Consider the following 20,875-nt stretch of genomic DNA (forward strand, 5'->3'; position numbering starts at 1 on the left):
TTAAAAAAAAATATTATCAAAAAAAACTTGGATCCTCTCTAATTATTCTATAGAATTGGACGATCTAATGAGAAATAGATACAATATTAATGTAGAATTACACAAACAACATTTGACGATGGAAAATGTTGGAAAAAAAAAACAAAAAAATAAAGAGTACAATTTACATTAGGGGTATACCCAGTGGTCAAATTTGGGCGGTACAGTAGCACTACCCTTTAATGATATAAGAAATCATATTTGCAGTCATATAATATACAAGTGCTATACAATTTCTTTCAAAAAAGTGGATAAATATGATACCCACACGAAAAAAATTAATTTTTTAATAGTAAACCTTACTATTTTTCAATACAATTGTATTGTATTTATACACTCTACAATTGTACGTACAATTACTCGAATGATATAGAGTCCAAAAGACTATCACTTTTCAAAGCTCAACCATTTAATTGTGTAAGACATTTGAGTATAATCACTTCTACCTCAACGGCAATCTTACAAGTTTTGCATGAAAATATGTTATCAATTTTTTCTTTTTCTTATGAGAAATACTTTAGTCACAGAATAATTTTACAAATTAATATGACTTGATGTAATGCGTTAGATAGCATGTAAAATTATTTTTATTGTATAGTAGATATAACATATCATATGAAATTATATTAGTTTATGGATTTATTTTTGTAGAATCTCGATATGGTTGTAGCAATTCTTTTCTTATTTTAAAGGGCATTAAATAATTTTGTAACGAGCCTAAATTCTATTAACAAATAAAAGGCTACACATCATCCTACACCATACACTTTATATATTATGTTGGAAATTAACCGAATAAACAAAGGTTAAGTTGAAGTAAATAATAGCGGAAGCAACAAAACAAACAGCAACCATACAAAGAACACCAAGATTTAAGTGGTTCAGCTCAATGTGAGCCTACGTCAACTGTCGGGGTCGGTTTCAACAAATTCACTATGAACAAAGATGGAGTACAAGAATATTGATCACAAAATCCTTAATCCTAAAGCCCCAATACACCCAATGGACTCTTAGGATTGTGTACAAAAGGATTCTCAAAACTCTCTCTAACTTGGCTGCTGAGGTCTCTTCAAAATGAAGAGAAAATGATGTATTTATAGCACATGGCTCTAATTCAGAACATTCGCTCGAGCGGACGTCGAGCGAAGTGTCGAGCGCACGTTAGGGTTGCATTCTCTCTCGAGCGGAGGTCGAGCTGAACTCTCTGGATGAATTCGCTCGAGCGGACAATCGAGCGAAGTGTCGAGTGGAACTCTCTAGATGAGTTCGCTCTAGCGGAGAGTCGAGCTAACCTTATTTTCAGCAGGAAATCAAGCCAAAACTCAATATATTAAAATATTATATATTATTTATTATTTCATTTTATTCTTATTAAATTAATTGAATTATTTTATTTATCATTCATATACTACATATTTATTATAGAAAAAATAAAAAATTAAAATAAATATGATGTGTGAAGTGTGAAGATGATAAGAAGAATTTTTTTGTAAGAAAATGAAGCGGTTAGTGTAGGGTTAAAATAATTATTTATATACCGGTTACATGAATAATAGTAAAATTTTTGTGCATCTATCAAGGTTCAAAGTCGACACGAAATCATTAACTCTATCATATCCCGTCCTTTAAGCTCTAAGCATTTTCAATTTTAACAAGAACGACAATAAATGAGGGCTGGGGTAGAATCTGGCCTGCCGAATAGAAAGGGCAGTCTTTGTGTTTGGTCTTTGGAAGCCACAGCTAGAATTTAGGTAGAGAGTAAAGGAAAACTCTTGTTGCAAGCCACTTGCGGACGAAACGGCGCACCAAAGCTGACGTGGACTAAATGAAACGAAGCGTTTTATGTGAAGTGGGAAGATGAAATTTTCTCATGCGTTTTCGTTTTCCTTCCAAGTTTTTCCCAGGTTCTGAACTTCTCTTCTCAACTCTCTTCCCCATCTCAAACTACTAATCGAAAATCCCCTCCCCATCAATCTGCCCCAAAACTCACTCTCGCTGAAGACTGAAGCTCGAAGACTCCGCAGTTTTTTCTTTCTTCATTTTGATCGCTAAGCGACATTTTCATACTTTTTCTAAAACCAGATAAAAAGGAAGAAGAAGAAGATGAAGAAAAATCACCGGATTTTATTTTTCTTACAAAAAAGGTTCTCTCAAACAGAGGGATAAAACCGAACCTTTTTGCAAACATGAATTCGTTTGAAAAACAAAAGCAAAATAATACAGGAAAGAGTTCGCGAATTAATTTAAGCGGAAAAAACTCTTATAGTTTATATAAACTGGAAACAACAAAAGCCGAGTCAGCCGACTGATTTTTCCTCGGGAAGAAGTTATCAGACAAAATATTCCAATAGAAGCAAAAGAAAGGAGTAAAGAAGCGAAATTTGCAGCACTGACTTGTGATCTCGCAAGGGCCGGAATCTGGCAAAGGAGAGCGTAGAACAAGAGGGGATTTGAAGAGGGTTGGATTGCAGGTGATTTTTGGGTCATTGTCGTCGTCGATCGGGGAAAGAGAGGACTCGAAAGCGAGGAAATTCACGAGAGAGCCGCTGATGACGGTCCAGTTGGTTGAAGAGCTCCATGATTCCATTTCTGGTGTGGTGCGTTTGAGTTTGTCTGATTCTGACTCTTTCGCAGTAGATAAAGGTTCCTTCTTGCATATTTCCGATACAATTTTTTGGTGGCCATAAGATAAAGTCAAAAAAATATTTGGCCATGTCCATCATTTATACTCCATATAACTCTGGAGAAAAGGCAAAGCGACGTCCCTTCGGTGGTTTGCAAGAGGGAACTAATCTCTTAAATAAAAGGAAACTTTCCCGAATACCTTTCCGGATAGTGGTCGTACGGACGAGGTGGTTGCGCGGAGGAGCCGAGGGACTGGTCACGCAGAGTAGGGACTGGTGGCGCAAAGCAGGTTGAAGACGGGTGTAGGTTAAGGGGCAACGGAAGATAAAATGGCAGAAAGAAGGTACTGAAGAATATATTTTTTTTAAATAATATTTTCACTGCCACGTCATCAACGGTGCGCATTTTCGTCCCCCGTCTGCTTGCATATAGCAGAGCTCGAGAGTAAATGCGAGAGGGTTGGCTGTGTGAATCATAATATATAATTGACAATTTTGTATGAGAAATGATTTGTGCAGTCGGGAAATGCAGTCGGCGTGCAGTCGGCTGTAAAAAAAAAATTAATACAGGACCTACGTGAAAAAAAAAAAAATATTTTTATAGCTTTTTATAATTCATGCAGGTCCCCCTGAATATAAAATAATTTTTTTATAATTTTTTTTTATTCATTCCGTACAGCCGACTGCACGCCGACTGCGTTTCCCGACTGCGTGTAGCAAAGCCCATTTTGTATTGTATTACACAATCCAACAACATCATTAATCACATCATATGATTCTCTCTCACACATTCACTGTCGCTCGCTGCCACTGTCCCTACCGAGGCACTGAACACTCTTTGCTTTTCACCTTCCTTTTCCTCTATCTTTTTCCCTTGTCTCTTTCCTCCTTGCCATCTTCCACTCTCTCACACCCTTAAACACAGTGCCCTTTGCTACAAACTCAAAACCACATCCACGCTCTAGAGCTTCTCACCCAGTTCTGCTCATGGACTAATGTTTCTGGTAATGCTGAAAACTAGAATCCTGCAGGTCTGAGCTGTTCTTGGGGTTCGTTTTGAGAACAGAAGCAATGGGCAAGAACGTGTTGATTTTGGGTCTTACTCTTTTGGTTCTGTTTGGAGGCGTCTCATCAGCTACTACTTCTTCTCCTGCAAGTGAGTGACCCATTCTCTATGTGTTTTTCTCTGTGTACGTTAGCTCAAGTGCTTGCCTTTTATTTGATCTGAGTTTTCTATGCATCTTTTTTCTTGAAGCAGAGATTATTAGTGGGTTTTTCTCAAATGCGGTATCTGTGTTTATGAAATGGTTGTGGTCACTCAAAGCAACAACCAAAACAGGTATAGATCTCTGGAAGCAGCAACATTTTCTTTGCTTTCTGTTCTGGTTTTTGTTTTTGATGAAGGGGTTTATGGAGATCACGATATGTTATCTGAAATGGTGGGTGACAATGGGATTTGTGTGCAGCGATTTCTGTTCGTCCGATGATGAAGTTCGAGAGTGGGTATACTGTGGAGACGGTGTTTGACGGAAGCAAGCTTGGAATTGAGCCTTACTCTGTTGAGGTGTTGCCCAGTGGAGAACTTTTGATTCTGGACTCTGCCAATAGTAATATCTACAGAATATCTTCCTCTCTTTCTCTATGTAAGTAGGTGCTTCTGTAATGGCGTGAAAATTTTGTTGGTTGATGGTTCATCATGTTTTGGTGAATTCGTTTCTGTTTTGTTCAAAATTTTTGTTTTGTTGTGGTTTCCCTTGAGTTTCTGCTTCTATGGTTACTACCCATTCTGAAAATTTAAATGGGTTTGATTTGTTAGATAAAATTAACCACAAAACCTCTGCATCTTTCGATCTCGGACGTTCATTAATTCAGTTATAGTCTCTTGTCATAAATATGAATGTCAAGGTTAACGGCTGTGTTGTTGAACACATGATTGGTCATGAGCTTTCTTTAGCTGTTGAACACAGTAGGTAGGTACAATGTGTCTTATAGCAAAGTTCCTATAGCACTCTTACTCAAACTTTTTTGCTATTTGTTTTTTATATGCTCTTAAAGATAGGCTTGGGGAGTGAGATAAGATGAGAATTTTGTGAATAGTCATGAGATAGTATGAATTGTTTTATGGGGTTTTGTTGAATAAGAAATATTATAATTAAAGTTAAAATATTGTTAGAATATAGTTTTTTAATATTGTTTTTGTTTGGGGATTTGAAAAGGTTGAATTGTTTTTTTATTTTTTGTTTGAAAGTTTGGGAAAGTTGGTACTGATTAGTTTGAAAGTATTTGTATTTGAGTGATATTTGGGAAAGAGATGGGATGAGATGAGATAAGATGAGATGAGAATTTTGGGATGAAAACTTTTTCCAAACAAGCCCCTCAATAACGTGAGGCTTATATATTTATAACTACCAGAACAAGATATCAGTATCAGTATATGTTCTTGGAATACATTACCATCAGTAGTTTATATCTGGGAGTCTAGTTTAAGAAAAAAAGGAATACCTCCTTCCATCAATTTGGGGTTATTATAAAGTTTCTTATCTACAATGGACAAACTTAGACCCTAGAATGTGTTCTATTTGCTACTATATTAGCATTCTAGTTCCATAATTTCTAAATTAGACTTAGCCAACAAAAATTATAAACGCAACCGAGCCCATAAGTATATAAGAATCGTACTACAATTCTTTCAGATTTGATCACTCTGACATCTAAAGTAAGCAAAAAAGTTGTATAAGTCAATTGGCATCTGCGATGTTTATTGCTTCCCACTTTTAGATTTATGTCATGCTTATCTCATGATTATGACCATAAACTCCATTATCTTATAATTGATTTGATGTTTGACTGGCCTTTTTATTGTCTGCAAATTTTCTATACTTGTAATGATTTTTAAATTTATTTGGAGACTGCAGACAGCAGGCCAAAGCTGGTTGCAGGATCACCTGAAGGTTATTCTGGACATGTGGATGGGAAACCCAGAGAGGCAAGGCTGAACCAGCCAAAGGGCTTCACAGTTGATGACAGAGGAAACGTTTATATTGCAGACACTATGAACATGGCTATTAGGAAGATAAGTGATGCTGGTAAATGCTATACGTGTATTGTTTAACAGTTCCATTACCAAAACCAAGTTTTCGTGACCAAATGTTCCCCGTCTCTTTTTATCTTTATAATTTCTATCCAGAAGGACTTGGGATTTTATCTGATTGTAGAAATCATTTTTTTATGTTTTTTCTTATTACCATTAAATCATTGTAAAATGATTATAGTATTGGTATAAGAGTTGTGAAGTTATATTTATTTCAAATATGGTTGTAATTCTACTTGTAGGAGTTACAACAATTGCGGGAGGAAAATGGGGCCGTGGAGGGGGTCATGTTGATGGACCGAGTGAAGATGCAAAATTTTCTGATGACTTTGATGTGGTCTACATTGGAAGCAGTTGCTCCCTACTTGTCATCGACAGAGGAAACCAGGCTATCAGGGAGATCCAACTCCATTTTGATGATTGTGCTTATCAATATGGAAATGGTTTTCCTCTTGGTAATCTAGTTCATCCAAATTTGACCCTTCAATATTTTTCTATACTACAGAACGATATACTCTTTTCAATTGTTACAGGAATTGCAATGCTTGTCGGGGCTGGCTTCTTTGGTTACATGCTTGCATTGCTGCAACGTAGAGTGGGTACAATTGTGTCTATCCATAATGTGAGTATTTAATCCCGTCTTCTACTTGCTGGGGATATCTTGACTGTGTTTGGAAGTTGAAATTTTTTATCCAGGAATACCTTCCAGTCTAGTTTTACATCTTGTACCTAAAGAAAAAGCTGTTGTAAGCAAAATCTGTTTGGTAAGATGTAGGAAAGTAATTTTTTTATTACTGGTTTCACACCATGATTTCATGATATGCATATTACTGTTTTGCATAAGGAACTCCAGCATGAGAGTAAAATAGATACATATTTTGAAGTCCAAAATACTCCTGTATTCCCTTAGCATAAATCTAGTCTCCTAGCACCTTTTATGACGACATGGAACAGTCATTCACCTTTTATCTCATGGTTTTGAAGGATCAGGATGCAACAGAGAAGAACATTCCACCAAGTCCATATCAGAAGCCTCTAAAGTCAGTCAGGCCACCATTAATCCCAACAGAAGATGAACCAGAGAAGCAAGAAGAAGGCTTCTTTGGATCTATTGGAAAGCTGCTTGTCAACACAGGGGTGTCAGTAGTGGAGATTCTAGGAGGAATATTTCCGGGGTTTAGAAAGAAGCCAATAACCTATCAATATCAAAGCCAACAGCAGCAACAAAAGCACGCAAATGCTTGGCCCATGCAAGAGAGCTTTGTAATACTTGATGAAGATGAACCACCCCCTTCAATTGACACCAGAACTCCCACTCCGCGTAAAACCTACCCTTTCATGTCCAAGGATGCAGAAAAGATGCACCAATTGAGGCAAAGTCGAGTTTTCTCTAATGGGTGGGATAGTGATCTTCAGCAGCAGCAGCACCACCACCAGCAGAAACAGCTGCATCATCATAGGCATCATTCATCCATCCCATACACTTACTATGAGCAAAGCTGTGAGAAAACCAATGAGATTGTCTTTGGGGCAGTTCAGGAGCAGGATGGAAAACATGAAGCTGTGGTGATAAAGCCTGTCAATTATGGAGATCCCACGTTTAATCATCACAAGATTAACTCTCGAATTAATTCTATGGGCTATCGCCATGGCTATTGATGCTAAACTTATAAACAATTCATAGTTTTGATCCCATTCCATCAGAATATTATTCGATATTTAGGTTATAGGTGGTATCGATTATTTCTTCTGACGCGCGAAAATATTGTAAGGCCACTGTTTGAAGTTTGAGCACTGGCGTCTGTCCCTCCTCGTTTTGTGCTATTCTTGGATTGGCTTCTATAGAAAATTATCGTGTATTTCCTTGATTTCTTATCATTTATAATATTCAAGATATTTTTATTGTAAATTAAAAACAATAGTCTAATAAAATTTTGTATAATTTATTAAATCAGTTATTATTTTGATGGTGTGTTTATAAACAACTGAAAAGAATCTAAAAGACCTTTTAAATTAAATCTTATTAAACGTAATTTGATATTATACGTTAGATTTGAATAAATCATTTCTTTATTTTTTCACGGTGCTATGCTTCTATTGGTACCCAAGGACAGAGAGTTTTTTCTAAACGAGAACAAACGTCGGCCCAGACAGAGAAGACATCCAAAAAGCTCGACTGCGTGGGTTTCCAAACTAGGAGTTCAAACAGCAAAACTTCGTCTGGAAAAGATCCATCAGCAAAAGCCAAACTTCTGATTTTCATCTCACAAGTTAGTCAATATTTGGAAAGGCAACTCTACTGTAAATTAATCAGATCAACGCCTATTTGGACACTGAGGACATGTTCGGATAATGAGATGAAAATTGATGAGATGGCTTGAGTAATAAAATAATTTAAATTAAAAATGTTTTATTAAATTTTAAAAATGAGATAAAAATTAAATAAAAATATTTCAGAGCGAATATAATTTTTTTAATATAAATACTTTTTTGAAATTTGAAAAAGTTTTATCCTGATTTTTATGTTTTATTAGGAAGTTTGAGAAGATTATAGTAATTAAATAATAATTAGATAAAAAAAGTCAAAGATTTGAAGTGTTTTATATTTAAATAAAGTTTGAGAAGGAAATTGAGTCCACCTTAAAATATCTAAGAATTACCACGTTACACAAACAAGGCCCGAACCTCTTCTGAAAAGAAGCAATAAAACCAACAAACCTCAGACAAAGGAGTGATAGAACCAAGCAATCCAGTGCGTACAAGTAGCGTGGAAAATAGTCATTAACAAGTCATTGGAACTAAATACTTACATAGAAGCCACATCACAAGGAAATTGCCTTTCAATTCGTTTCATTTCCGCTTAACCAAACCTGAAGTGGCGGCTACCAAAGAACCGTCCATTGGAGTTGTCTCTTTAGCCAGATGCTCAAGACCCATGATGTTATCCTGTATCATAGCATCGACCCTTCCACTGCGGCTGGACAAAACGTGACTTCCCTCCTTGCTATCATAATCATGGTTGTTGAAGTCGGCCATATTTAACAACTCCAGACTACTATCAAGAGTTATCAGATCCCTCAATTGCTCATCATACATCTCTGACTTTGTTATCTTACAACTACTTATGTCATCAGAATCGATCAAAGATATAGTTTCCTTGTGCAAGACCAGAGGTTTTACTTTATTAATCCTAAACGTAAGAGATATGTGAGAGAGGCTCAACCAAAAGAGTCTCCTCAAGAGTGCATAGTGTGGGGAGCTAGCAGCTGCGCTTTTGATGTCGAAGCAGAGTATCAGTACTGGTTTCCCCAGAAGAATTAGGCGATGTTTCCATGTCTCGCTGAAAAGGAGGGGCCTGGAGCCTTCCTGTCTACAAAGTTTAGTCAGACAAGGTGTAAGCAATTGTTTGCTGTGCCAACTATTAAAAAAAAAACAAAGATGCGAACGACACTTACACTAGGAATGATATAAGGGCGAACTGCAATCCCAACAATTAAGCCAAGTAAACATGAAAGTCCTAATCCCAGAAGCCATGTTGAAACTGCTCCCATTGCTGGAAGAAGAAAAAAAATAGTAGATGCTAAATCTTTTTAACTATGGGAAGCCAAGAGATCAGTAATGAAGAACAAACAGAGGAAGCACAATTATAACACGCACAATTATAACACAAACAACAACCACCCCGCCCCCCCCCCCCCCCCCCCCCCCTTTTCTCTTCCTTCTCTCTTTTCTTTTTCTCTCTTTCTTGACAAACAAAGTGAGGAGGCTGAATCTGCTACTGGAAAATGGTTACAAAGCAGCCATAAAAGCCCTTAAGAAATATGATGAGTTACACACACACAAAGGGAATTGGGAATGTTGTCAGCTGGTCCTGATGGCAAATGGCAAAAGAATCGCATGCTTTTCACAGATCTCCTGCATACTAAAAAAACAGTCTTTTTACAATAAAGTAAAATGCAACCAAAAAAAGTTTTGAAATTTGCGTCTTTCTCAGAGAGATCTCACAATTGAGAAACAAAATAGAATATTATGCACTCATAATATGAAGAAAAAAAGAATTTCCAACGGTCATGAAAGTGAAATGCAATATGTAGATACAAGGGATAAACTGGATGGGCAATACCACAGATTAACTGAGTTTGCTGTGATGGGACCTCAAACTCACAGCTAATCTAGAACTATAAACATTACGAAACAAGCACCCCCTGCCCCTAAAACTATCACCATATATGCAATATAATCATCCCATACATTTGCAGTAGAAACATATAGTCCTTAAAAGCTCACCAGCATTAGAACCCCGAGCACAATCCTCTGCCTTGAGACTAATATGGCGGACCAGTTGATTCCCATGATCTGAAATTAGCAAGGCACATAATTCAGGAATAAAAGATATCTCGAAATCATCTGAGAAGGATGCATTCTGTGCAGGTCCATCCACATGGCCTGCTTTCTCTGAATATCCTCCAGCAATTGTTGTCACACCTAAACATCAAAGTCATTAATAAAACAGCTTTTTAGTACCACATGCCCATAAGGAGACATGCTAAGTTGCTAACGCTTTCAAAAAAATTGTAGCATCCATAGCATCAGTGTCATCCTAGAGCATAATTACTTAGTGTGTCAACACCAATTACTGCACACAGTGTGTACAGAGTAGCCATTTAGCGATCATTCACATAAAGGTAATGGCTTGAATTGAATGCTTAACATGTGCAAAATGCCTACCAACTATCACCCAAACCTCCATTTGAAGTGGAAGAGCAAATGCAAAAATGAAGTTTAAGGAGGTATTCTACTACTCCAAAGTCCAATCTACATCCTTTTTTAACCCTCCAGAATCACCTCAACCAATTATGCAAGATATTATTTGAATACTATATAGTTATTTTCTTTTTGGATTCACTGGAGGCCAATTGGCCCTATAGCCAGGGACAAAGCCAGGATTATAAGTTTGGAGGGGCTGGTTAGGTGTAGAATAAATAGTTGAATTGAAAATTTTTAGGAACGCCTTTAACAAATTGATTAAAAAAAAGTCAAAAATAAGAAAGAAAAAAATATATTTCGAACTTGCATTCTTCAGTGAATACCGGTAATTTTGCATCTAAGCTTTTCATATATTGCAATTAAGAGAAGAGGTTGAACTATAAAAACACTCTATATAAGAATTATAAAAAGAGGTAATATATGTAAACCATAAACCAAGTTTTGTACTTTGCTGAATAATGTATAGTAATAACGTCATATGTCTAAAATTTTTAAGTATCACAATTACATACTGTGTAGTCCAGTCAACATGAGGTTTTTTGTTAAATATGTTTCACCCAAATAATTACAAAATTTGCTTAGAAAAAAAAATAATTACAAAATTTAAAAGAGAAATAATATAATGCAAATATTATATTCTAATTTAACTTATTGAAATAAAACAGGAAAACAAAATATAGTTACCATAAAATTTTAAAATGAGAACAAATTCTAATTTGATGATATATAATAAAGATCTATTAAAAAATTGTTAGCAATTTGCAAGGCACCCCTTAAGACTGGCCTTGGCCAGTCCCAATTATGAATTGTGGACGAGAACAAGAACAAAAGTATCAAAAACTAAGGGAGATATACATATTGGACAAGATTGGAAAGAGCAGGAAGAGGGGGGGGGGGGGGGGGGGGGGGGGGGGGGGGGGGGTGTGGGGGGGGTGGTGGCGGCGGTGCGGCTTGGCTTCGTCCCTGCGGCTATAGCTGATTGAACCTCTCGTAGTCTGACAAGAAGTTTGGGACTGGGGGATGAGGGAGTGCTACATACGTCCATATGCATATGTATCTATTTATACAGATTCACAAGGCGCGTGTACAGACAGAGGTGATGACAGCTGTACAACCAAACTAATTCCACCCTATACTTACTATTATATGGCTACATTCTATATAATCCTTTCAAATCATTACCAAATTATTATTCAAAAATAACAAAACAACAACCAATAACAGCAACGACAACGATTTAAGTATAAGTGCGAATAGAGAGTGGGAGAAAGATGGGACCTGAGTCGCTAATCTTTCGAATGGTACGTTTATTCTTAATATCAGCGACATAAACATTCCCTTTAAGATCGATCGCAAAGCTCCGAGGGCTATTGAACCGGGCCGAACTCAATTTCCCGTCCAAATACCCGGGACGACCGTCTCCAGATAAGCGTTTCACCACACTCTCTGCAATTACTCCATCAGACCGATACTCACAGCTAAATAGATACAATAAAATAACAACACCAACAAAATTAAACCCAAGACTTTCGGTTTCAGTTTCAGCACCTTGGGATGCGGGAAAAGATACAGTGTAGAAGGTATTATTGGCAGAATCAAGCACTACGAGGTCCGAAGAACCAGATCGATGGAGAACCGAGTGTGGATTCATGCGAAGCTTGTGGCCGTCGATCACTGTACTCACCGTGTACCCGTCCTCGAGAACGACGTCGGGCAGAGCTGAAAACGATAACGAAAGGTTTAGGTGCGAAACGGTACAGGCAATCAACACTATTTTCAGAAACTTCAAAGGCCATAAAATAAGTAGTCGTAGATATGCGATGAAGGTCGCCGTTAAGTATATTACTGAATATAAATATTTGTTTACCGTGAAACGAGGCGAGATTGAAAATGAAGAATAGAGCGAGCGCAGACGCCATGATCGCGCGCTTGATTGTGTGTGGTTTCCCTCAGAGTGCAGTGCATGCAAAGTTGCAAACGCTCTTTTGACCCTTACCTTTCTGCGGGAGCGATAGGGAAGAAAGAAGAGAGGAGAATCGCTTAGGTGAAAGGCTGTAGTGTACCTTCTTATGGCATTATTTTTTTTTTTTTTTTAGGTATAATGATAGCCTACACTATTCTACTATTCTTTTACTATTTTTTTTTAATTTAATAATTAAGAAAATAACTATCAGTAAAATGATATATTTTTTAAATTTTTTTAATAATTAAAGATATTAAAAAAATACTTTAGAAAATAAAGAAAAAAAATATCTTATAATTAGTAAAGTGATGGTGAAAGAGTTGTAAACCTATCATTATCCTTTTTTTATAACCTAATCGCTAATCACGTGGCAGGCTAATAATTGATTTAGACCATGAGATCCCCTGTTTGAAAGTTATTTAAAAAAATTCAGTTCAATCTAATTTTAAATTCGATCTAACATTTAATTTTAAGTTCAGTCTAATATCTAAATATTCAATTCTTAAATCACTAAACATATCTCATCTCAAAACCTCTTTACATGTAAGACTTCATAACCTTTTTCAATTTAATATCACTTTACACGCTGGATCCACAATCTTTTTCAATATCTCATAAATAAATCTAAACTCATTTTAGATGGGTTCCACAAAATTCACTCAATCATCTCAACTCACTATTATTTATAGAGAATTCAATTTATCTTAATTTAACTCAACATCCAAACGAACCTGAGAGTTTAGAAAGTCTTTCTTGAGGATAAAATATATATAAAAAAATTATATTAATTATCCATACACTACTTATTTAATTTAATTTTTTATATTTTTATTCTTTTTTATTTAATAATTATGTGATATAAAAATAATGAATAGAATAACTCGATTAGATTAATAGTAATAAAAATTAAAATAAAAATAGATATGGTGTATAACATAGGTGGTTGGGTAGCAAAATTCAAAATATATTACCTACGGTAATGATAGGGCTATCGAGAAAGGTGATCCTTATATTGTATCTATAGTATAAATTGTATTTTTTTCAAATATATTTTTTAAATTATTTTAAATATTTTAAAAAAATTACAAACTCACTAAAAATTACTTCTTCAATTATTAAATTTTAAAAAAATGTTATCACTTGTGGGCACCATTCTTGATGCCTAAGCATTTTCCTATTACCTAAAGGCAAAGGTAAAGTGGAATAAAACTTTAGTCGTTACTTTTCTTTTCAAGATTCTTTTCATACATCTTTTGTCTCAAAGCCTCGCCTTTTGTCTTTCAAGTCACTCCCTAAGTCCCCTCGCCTAAGGGTGTTAGTTTATTGGTCCGACCAGAAAATTTAATCGGACTGGATTGGTCTAGATTAGACCGGACGTATATCGATTTGGTCCGGTTCATATAACTTTAAAATTTTGGTTTATGGTCCGGTCTTGGAGTATGATTTTTCTGACCAGGACAGATCGATTGAAGTATATATATAATAAAATATTATATATATTATTTTATATAATAGTTATATAAATTAATTATGTAATTTTCATCTAACTTATCACAATTGACCATATATATTTAGAGTTTGGATAATATCGTATTTTTCAATTTTTTATTTTAAACTTTATCATGATGATTGCTAATTCTCAAATCTTGATCATTTTTCTAAATTTTGAGGCAATATTCGAGTACAAAATGTGCAAATGAGGATAAATAGTTGATATTTAAAAGTGTAAATATTGTTTTTTTTTTTTTTTTTTTTTGTGTGAATAGATGGGCTGGAAATACACATTATAAGTGATTTTTGACTTTTTGTATGTTTGGCCCATTTTACACGGGCTCTAACCGAATTGGACTGATCAGATCGATGGATAACAATCTGATCCGATCTATAGGGATAATCAACTCGAAAAAAGGGTAGGTTGAAATTTTCAGTTCAGATCAAAACCACCTAGACCGGACTAGACCAATTACACCCTGCCCTCACAGATTTTTTTTTTTTTGGGTGAGTAATGATAAAATTGGGATTTCTAAAAAATAGTTATGAGTTCATTATCTCTATCTTTTTATTTTACTAGCACTTTGTTAAGCTTTTTTTACAAAAATGATTTGAAAATTAAAGAAAAAAAAATAAAAGTAATTTTTTTAAATCTCTCCTCATAACTCTATTTGTCTAGGCGTCCCCAAAACTTCTTAAGTTATGCATGTTAACTCTAAGGTTACTTTAACTAGGTATCTTTCATCCCCATTATGATCACATATTCTCTATAGACAATCTCTTGGTCATTGGATTTGCTACCATCTCAGTCGAGGATACAAAACTAAAATTGACTTCACCTCTCTCCACTATATTTAAAATATAGTGATAATGCACAACAATGTACTTTCCTTTAAATTCTATTTTTATTAATGAGATGACGGACTGATTACATTGACTGGTTCTGTGAATGTATCCAAACTTATGCTTTCAATAAAACGTTTTATCCACACTATATTACTCACTGCAGTACTGCAAACAATATACTCTGCTTCTATTGTGGACTTGACAACACAACCATGTTTCTTACTTAACCAAGAAATTGTTGTTCCACCAAATAGATCTAACAAATTTAGATCTAAAAAATTATTTTGTTTTATCCATCATATCTAGACAATTACTTGCTATTAATATATCATCAACATATAATGATAATAATATTACTTTATTATCATTTTCCATATATATACACATGGATCTAGTGGACTCATTTCATATTCAATTTCTAAAATTGTCTGGTGAAATTTTAAGTATCATTGTCTTGAAAATTATTTAAGTCCATACAATGAATTCTTCAACCTATAGATTTTTTCTTTGTGTCCTTCAATTTGGAATGATTCTGGATGATTCATAAAGATGTCTTTCAATTAATCATTGAGAAAAATCGTCTTTATATTTAATTGATGTAATTTCAAATTCATCTTGACAACAATAGACATGATTATCTTTACAGATGTGAAATTCGCCACAGGCAAATACAAAGCCACAAAGTCTATACATAGTTGTTAAGTGTATCATTTGGCTATTAATATTGTTTTGTATCTTTCCAAATTTCAATCAACTTTAAATTTTCACATGAGAATCCACTTGCAACCAATAGCTTTTTTTCTTCCTTTTGGAAGTTTTGTAAATTCACAAATATTGTTTTTATTAATCGATTCTAATTCATCTATTATGGTTTCAAGCCATTTATCCTAATAGACTCTATTGATTGCCGCAGAAAAATTACAGGGATCATTTTCTAAAGTTTTCAATTTGGTATTTAGAGCATAATGATGTTGAAACAATACTAATGATCATATGGTTCTTTTACTCCCACTATCTTCAACCGTCAATATTTGAAAATTGATTTTATCTGACTTTCTTTTATTTTTATTATTTTGTGTCTGAGTAATGTTAAGCTTTTCACTGTTAGATTTTGAGGAGATTCATTGATTTTCATGATCATTTAATAAATCTATCAGATCAACTAGAGTAATTAGATATGTATTTTTCAAGAAAACGACATCTCTACTTTTTATCAATCCTCTATTGGAGTAATAAAATCTGTAGCCATTTTTATTTTTTACTTACCCAACAAACTTGCATTTTCAAGTTTTATTTTTTAATTTATCTCTTAGTAGCTTTGGGATGAGCACTTGTGCCTTAAAACCCCGCATTTTGAATTTACTTAAGTCTGAGTTTTTATCTCATCCATATCTCGTAAGGGATAAGAGATTTTGTTTTGATTTTAACTTTATTTAATATGTATGCTGGAGTTGATAATGCTTTCCCCCAAAAATGTGTTGGTAGATCAGCACATGCCATCATTGATCTTGTCATATCGAATAGAGTTTTATTTCTTATTTCTATAATGCCATTTTGTTGAGTCTTATACAACATAGTATAAATATATCTTATACACTTTAATTTGCAGAAATGATCCAAATCTTCAAATTCGCCTCTTCTATTACTATTCAAACTTTTAATGGCCTTACTCAACTAGGTTTTGAAATCTACTTTATATTTTTAAAATTTTTCAATTACTTAAATTTATGTTTGACTAAGTAGATATGACAGTATTTTGAATAGTCATAAGTGAAAGCAATAAAGTACTTCATTCTGCTGTGAGTTTTTGTTTTAAAATGTCCACTAATATCAAAATGTACAATTTCAAGAAAATTCTATAGATTTCTAGCTTTTGAAAAAAGATTTACTACTAATTTTGCCTTTGATATATTGTTCATATATATCAAAATTATTTGAATTTATTTATGGTATTAATAAATTTTTATACATTCTGACCATCTAATTTTTATTTATATGGTATAATTTTAAATAAATATGTACAATTGATTAACATATAGAAATAATAAGACTTAGATATTTTATTAATATCAATATTATGTACATATATATTGTAATTTTTCACACAGTTTACTGATACATCACCCTTACTAATGATAATGGTTTTAGATTTAAACTTAACGGTATAGACTTTCTTATCTAGTAGAAGGCATTGATACCAAATTCTTACGAACACTAAGTACATATAATACAATATTAAGTAAAATAATAGAACAATTCACATTAAATTTACGTGTACATTGCCTCAAGACATTGCAAGATGTGTTGTAACCTATATACACTATATGCTCACCAGTTTGTACATCTTTAAGATTAGCAAACAATTTTATGTTCTTGTACATATGTTTTGTTGCTACAGAGTCAAACCACTCTGAATCTGATACTGGATCTAAGAGCATTATTTCTGAAACTGTCATCACAGTTTCTTTGCTTTTTCCTTATTTGGACATTGTAACTTGTAATGCTCATTCTTACCACATTTGAAATAGTTTCTAGTAAATGGTCTACTTTGCATTTTTTTTGACCATTTCTTTCTCTTAAACTGCTTTAGCTTTATTTTGTTCTATGTAAAACGTTTATCTTGAGCTAATAATAAATTTGATGATTCACTGTCTCTATTCCTCCTCTTACTATTCAGTGTGATTGTAACTTGAATTTTATTGGTAAGGGGATGACTAGCATCTTATGATTCTTTTCCAATCAATTCCATTTAGAGTATGATCGCCTATGTTATCATTCTCTTTCATGCATGTTCAATTATACTTATCCAATAATACTTGTATTAAAGTAGAAGATCTTAATTTATACTTAACTTCAATTGCATTTATAATTTCTTTAGCAGTTTCATAATCTTCGAAAAGAGGAATGACATTATCATTCATGCAATGCAAAATCAAAACTTTTGCCTATGCGTTGTATTCTTTCCATTTGTCTTTGGTTCTTACACTACTTCCACTTTTATTCATGTCATTTTCAGGTGGTTTCAGTATTATTAAGTATAAGACATTTTCATGTGTTAGAAGAAAATTTATGTCTTTTTCAAGCATATAAATTTCTTCTATTTAATTTTTCTATCCCTAAGGGATCAATACTTTTCTTTGAGCCATAAATAACACACCTTAAAAATGAACAACAAAATGTAAAAATAATAAATGTGTTCTATTGTAAATAAACAAAATACAATAATTCATGTGAGAAAATTAAATTATCACAGAATTAATAATAATAATAATCTTTGAATTTAATCCAATGTGTAGCCTCGAAATCCCCCTAGTATACTTCAGAAATGGAGAATAATGGAAGCAGTGCATTGATCGAGAGTATTACCACGAACTCTTTTTGATATTTCTCTTCTTTCAAGGAATTTCTAACGACTTTATTGAGCAACAAATTCCCTATAATGAACAAATCAAATTAGGCTTGAAATTACTCAGAACGAGGAAAAAACCAAGACTAGTTTGAACTAGTTGAGAAAATGGAGTCGGCAGTTCAAATCAGGTTTAGGCATAGAAATTTGATGGTCAACGGCTCGTTCAGCAGTGCAAGAAGTGGCTCAGTGCTTTTATTCGCTTGTGGCACGACTCATGGCTATGCATGTGGCTTGATATAATGGGTCAGCTTGTGGGCTTAAAACTTGGTCTTGGGCTTGCCTTTAAGTCCAGTCCAACAGATTTTGTGAGTTTTAGCAAAGTGGGTTGAAATCAAAACACACTTGCGGGCAGTCTGATGCCACTACAGGCTAGATGAAATAGTGTCATTCAGTTCGTTCGAAATGACATCATTTTGTTTCTTTCAAGCAGCTTCCAAATTCCTCAAAACGATGTCGTTCACTGTAGGATTTTGATTTTCAAATGCGGCATTGTCATTTTGGTCGTTTTTCTCCTCAACCGGCTAAACAACAATGTCGTTTAGCCAAGAGTGGTTTATATTATATTGATCATTGGTCAAAAAGACCAATGTAGTGTTTTTCTTCTTTGCACTGACTGTCTTCTGCGTCTGTAAATGTTGGATCCTCATTTCCATCCGGTGAGTTGCACAATGACCACTCTAGTTCAAAGTTTTTTTGACACTTTCAAACTTTTGTTCCAATGATCGGCACATAAAAGAATTTTTAAAATTCCTGGATTCTTTTGTTTCGGTTAGTGCCTCTTTGCCCCTTTGAATAAAAACTTCCAATAATTTTCTTCAAAATAGCAACTTGTTACCGGATTTTGTAGATTCCTTATTTACTTGAGGCATTTCATTACAATTTGGAAGAGTTTTTCCTTTGGGTTCGAAATCTTTCATAAGTGATTGTGATAGGTAGGGTTGCAAACGAACCGAGTCGAGCCGAGTTCGAACAGAGGATCTCGAGCTCGATTAGCACATATATGTGATTGAACTCGACTCGAGCTTGACAAAATTTAAAAACTTTTGATCGAGCTCGGCTCGCCTAACACATGTTAAGATCAAACGTGACTCGAATTCGTATAAATTAGACAAACAAACTGATTCGATCTCGAGCTACTCACTCGATTTAAATACTCTGTTTTTGTTAAAAAATCAATGCTCTGTTTATTTTGAATCCCAGTACCCCCAACCGGTCAGCCACTTCAGAGAAGCATGTAGAGCAATAGATGAGAGCAAATAACATAAAATTAATCACAATAGAGAAAAGATAGAGCTTCAACAAAGAGATTGAAAACCAAGAGAGAAGCGATATAGAAGAAATTATATCAAATAATCAAAATAAGCCGTAGAGAACACTACCATCTCCGGAACTACAAATATCATGTTCTCTACAAATGAAACATTTCAAGATTCTAGTTGGCCATTCACTAGTCTGAGCTACTCCAAACTGTTTGCTTTACCCAAGAATTTGAGATCCTCGGTTATGCAAGTTCACTATAAGGCTAGGAAAAACTTGCGGAAAACTTGGCTCACTTGGTGTTGCAAACGAACAGAGGATTGGGGAGGTTGTGGCGGTGATTAAAGGCAATAGGAGGCACGACCACATTGTGTAGCGGTGGTGGCAATGGGGGCGATGGGAGCAGTTCATGGGTGGTGGCAGGGAGGAGAAAAAACAAATGGAAGAAGGAGAGGCAGATCTCGTGCAGCGCATAGAGTGGGAGGGGAAAATAAGATGAAGTAGGGTTTTTGTTTTCCTAACCCCCCAAACGATGTAGTTTTGGGTGGGGTTTAGAGGGTTGGGCTACAACACACGGGCTAGGCCCTTGAGTTTACTAGTCTTACTATAATTTTTTTTTTTCAAATAAATACCAAATGTTGATAAAAATATGATAGAATTAACATGTAACAAAATAAATTTTAATATTGTGTAATATTTTATTTGCTTATATTTTAAGTTACTTATATATTATTTTTTTTCTTTTATTAGATCTCTTTAAATATATGATTTTGAAATGTAAATATATATTTTTTATTGTAGGTAAAATTAATCGTTTAACAAAATTAATTATTTTTCATACATTCATTTTTATGTTATAGTTAATAATTATTTTAGGTGAATGCTATATAATAATTATATTTTCATAAAAGCATATGAAAATGTAAATATTTATTATAATAGATTTCTATTTTTCACTATGCACATGCGCCTCTTACTAATAATATTAAATATGGTCAAATAATCACAATGAAATTAGATAAGAAAGTGTCGCGGTCAAATTAGAATTGCTTACAATTTATAAACATTTGATTCAATAATTCTTTTGTGAACTTAATACATATTATACTCAACATTATTCTTTTGTCACCTTGTTATAGATAAAGTAACAAAATATATTACTTATACAAAGTAGCAAAAATAATACATATAACACATAAAATATATATAATAAAAGAATATATGTAAGAGTGTATATATATAATATATATAGAGAGAGTGAGAAATATTACGAGTATTGTAACGAGCTCAAAACGAGTCGAATTGAGTTTATACGAATATTGTTTACGAGTCTAAACCGAATCGAGTCGAGATTATACGAGTTTTGCTCGTTTAATATTCGAACCAAT

The 20,875-nt window shown here is 34.0% G+C and overlaps 2 protein-coding genes across 7 annotated transcripts; one reads left to right on the forward strand and one right to left on the reverse strand.

Moving 5' to 3' along the window:
• Positions 1-3,435: 3,435 nt before the first annotated feature.
• Positions 3,436-7,622, forward strand: LOC122311712. Of its 4 annotated transcripts, none has more exons than XM_043126349.1 (7): positions 3,436-3,819; positions 3,919-4,002; positions 4,130-4,306; positions 5,579-5,749; positions 5,997-6,209; positions 6,288-6,376; positions 6,745-7,622. In XM_043126349.1, the coding sequence occupies exons 1-7, from the start codon at positions 3,735-3,737 to the stop codon at positions 7,411-7,413; spliced, it is 1,488 nt and encodes a 495-aa protein (XP_042982283.1). In that variant the 5' UTR covers positions 3,436-3,734; the 3' UTR covers positions 7,414-7,622. The 4 variants fall into 4 exon arrangements, with proteins under 4 accessions (XP_042982283.1, XP_042982281.1, XP_042982284.1 ...); XM_043126347.1 differs by having other exon boundaries at positions 3,438-3,819; positions 6,739-7,622; XM_043126350.1 differs by having other exon boundaries at positions 3,438-3,819; positions 3,922-4,002.
• Positions 7,623-8,458: 836 nt separating this feature from the next.
• LOC122311273 lies at positions 8,459-12,597 on the reverse strand. 3 transcript variants are annotated; one of them, XM_043125755.1, is made up of 6 exons: positions 12,389-12,597; positions 12,070-12,240; positions 11,800-11,967; positions 10,042-10,110; positions 9,210-9,307; positions 8,459-9,120 (listed from the first exon to the last, which is right to left on the reverse strand). In XM_043125755.1, the coding sequence occupies exons 1-6, from the start codon at positions 12,438-12,440 to the stop codon at positions 8,605-8,607; spliced, it is 1,074 nt and encodes a 357-aa protein (XP_042981689.1). In that variant the 5' UTR covers positions 12,441-12,597; the 3' UTR covers positions 8,459-8,604. The 3 variants fall into 3 exon arrangements, with proteins under 3 accessions (XP_042981689.1, XP_042981688.1, XP_042981690.1); XM_043125754.1 differs by having other exon boundaries at positions 10,042-10,239; positions 12,389-12,595; XM_043125756.1 differs by having other exon boundaries at positions 8,788-9,124; positions 10,042-10,239; positions 12,389-12,595.
• Positions 12,598-20,875: the final 8,278 nt, after the last annotated feature.

The sequence above is a fragment of the Carya illinoinensis genome, chromosome 5 (assembly GCF_018687715.1).
Source record: "Carya illinoinensis cultivar Pawnee chromosome 5, C.illinoinensisPawnee_v1, whole genome shotgun sequence".
Lineage (NCBI taxonomy): Eukaryota > Viridiplantae > Streptophyta > Magnoliopsida > Fagales > Juglandaceae > Carya > Carya illinoinensis.

Bases quoted from the DNA above. Each gene is read 5' to 3' on its own strand.
- LOC122311273 (XM_043125754.1), bottom strand. From the start codon at position 12,440: ATGGCGTCTGCGCTCGCTCTATTCTTCATTTTCAATCTCGCCTCGTTT. The intron at 12,241-12,388 runs GTAAACAAATAT...TATCGTTTTCAG, and splicing joins CAATCTCGCCTCGTTTCACG to CTCTGCCCGACGTCGTTCTC. The intron at 11,968-12,069 runs GTGCTGAAACTG...GAGTAATTGCAG, and splicing joins ATCTTTTCCCGCATCCCAAG to AGAGTGTGGTGAAACGCTTA.
- LOC122311712 (XM_043126347.1), top strand. From the start codon at position 3,735: ATGGGCAAGAACGTGTTGATTTTGGGTCTTACTCTTTTGGTTCTGTTT. The intron at 3,820-3,918 runs GTGAGTGACCCA...TTTTTCTTGAAG, and splicing joins TACTACTTCTTCTCCTGCAA to CAGAGATTATTAGTGGGTTT. The intron at 5,750-5,996 runs GTAAATGCTATA...TTCTACTTGTAG, and splicing joins TAGGAAGATAAGTGATGCTG to GAGTTACAACAATTGCGGGA.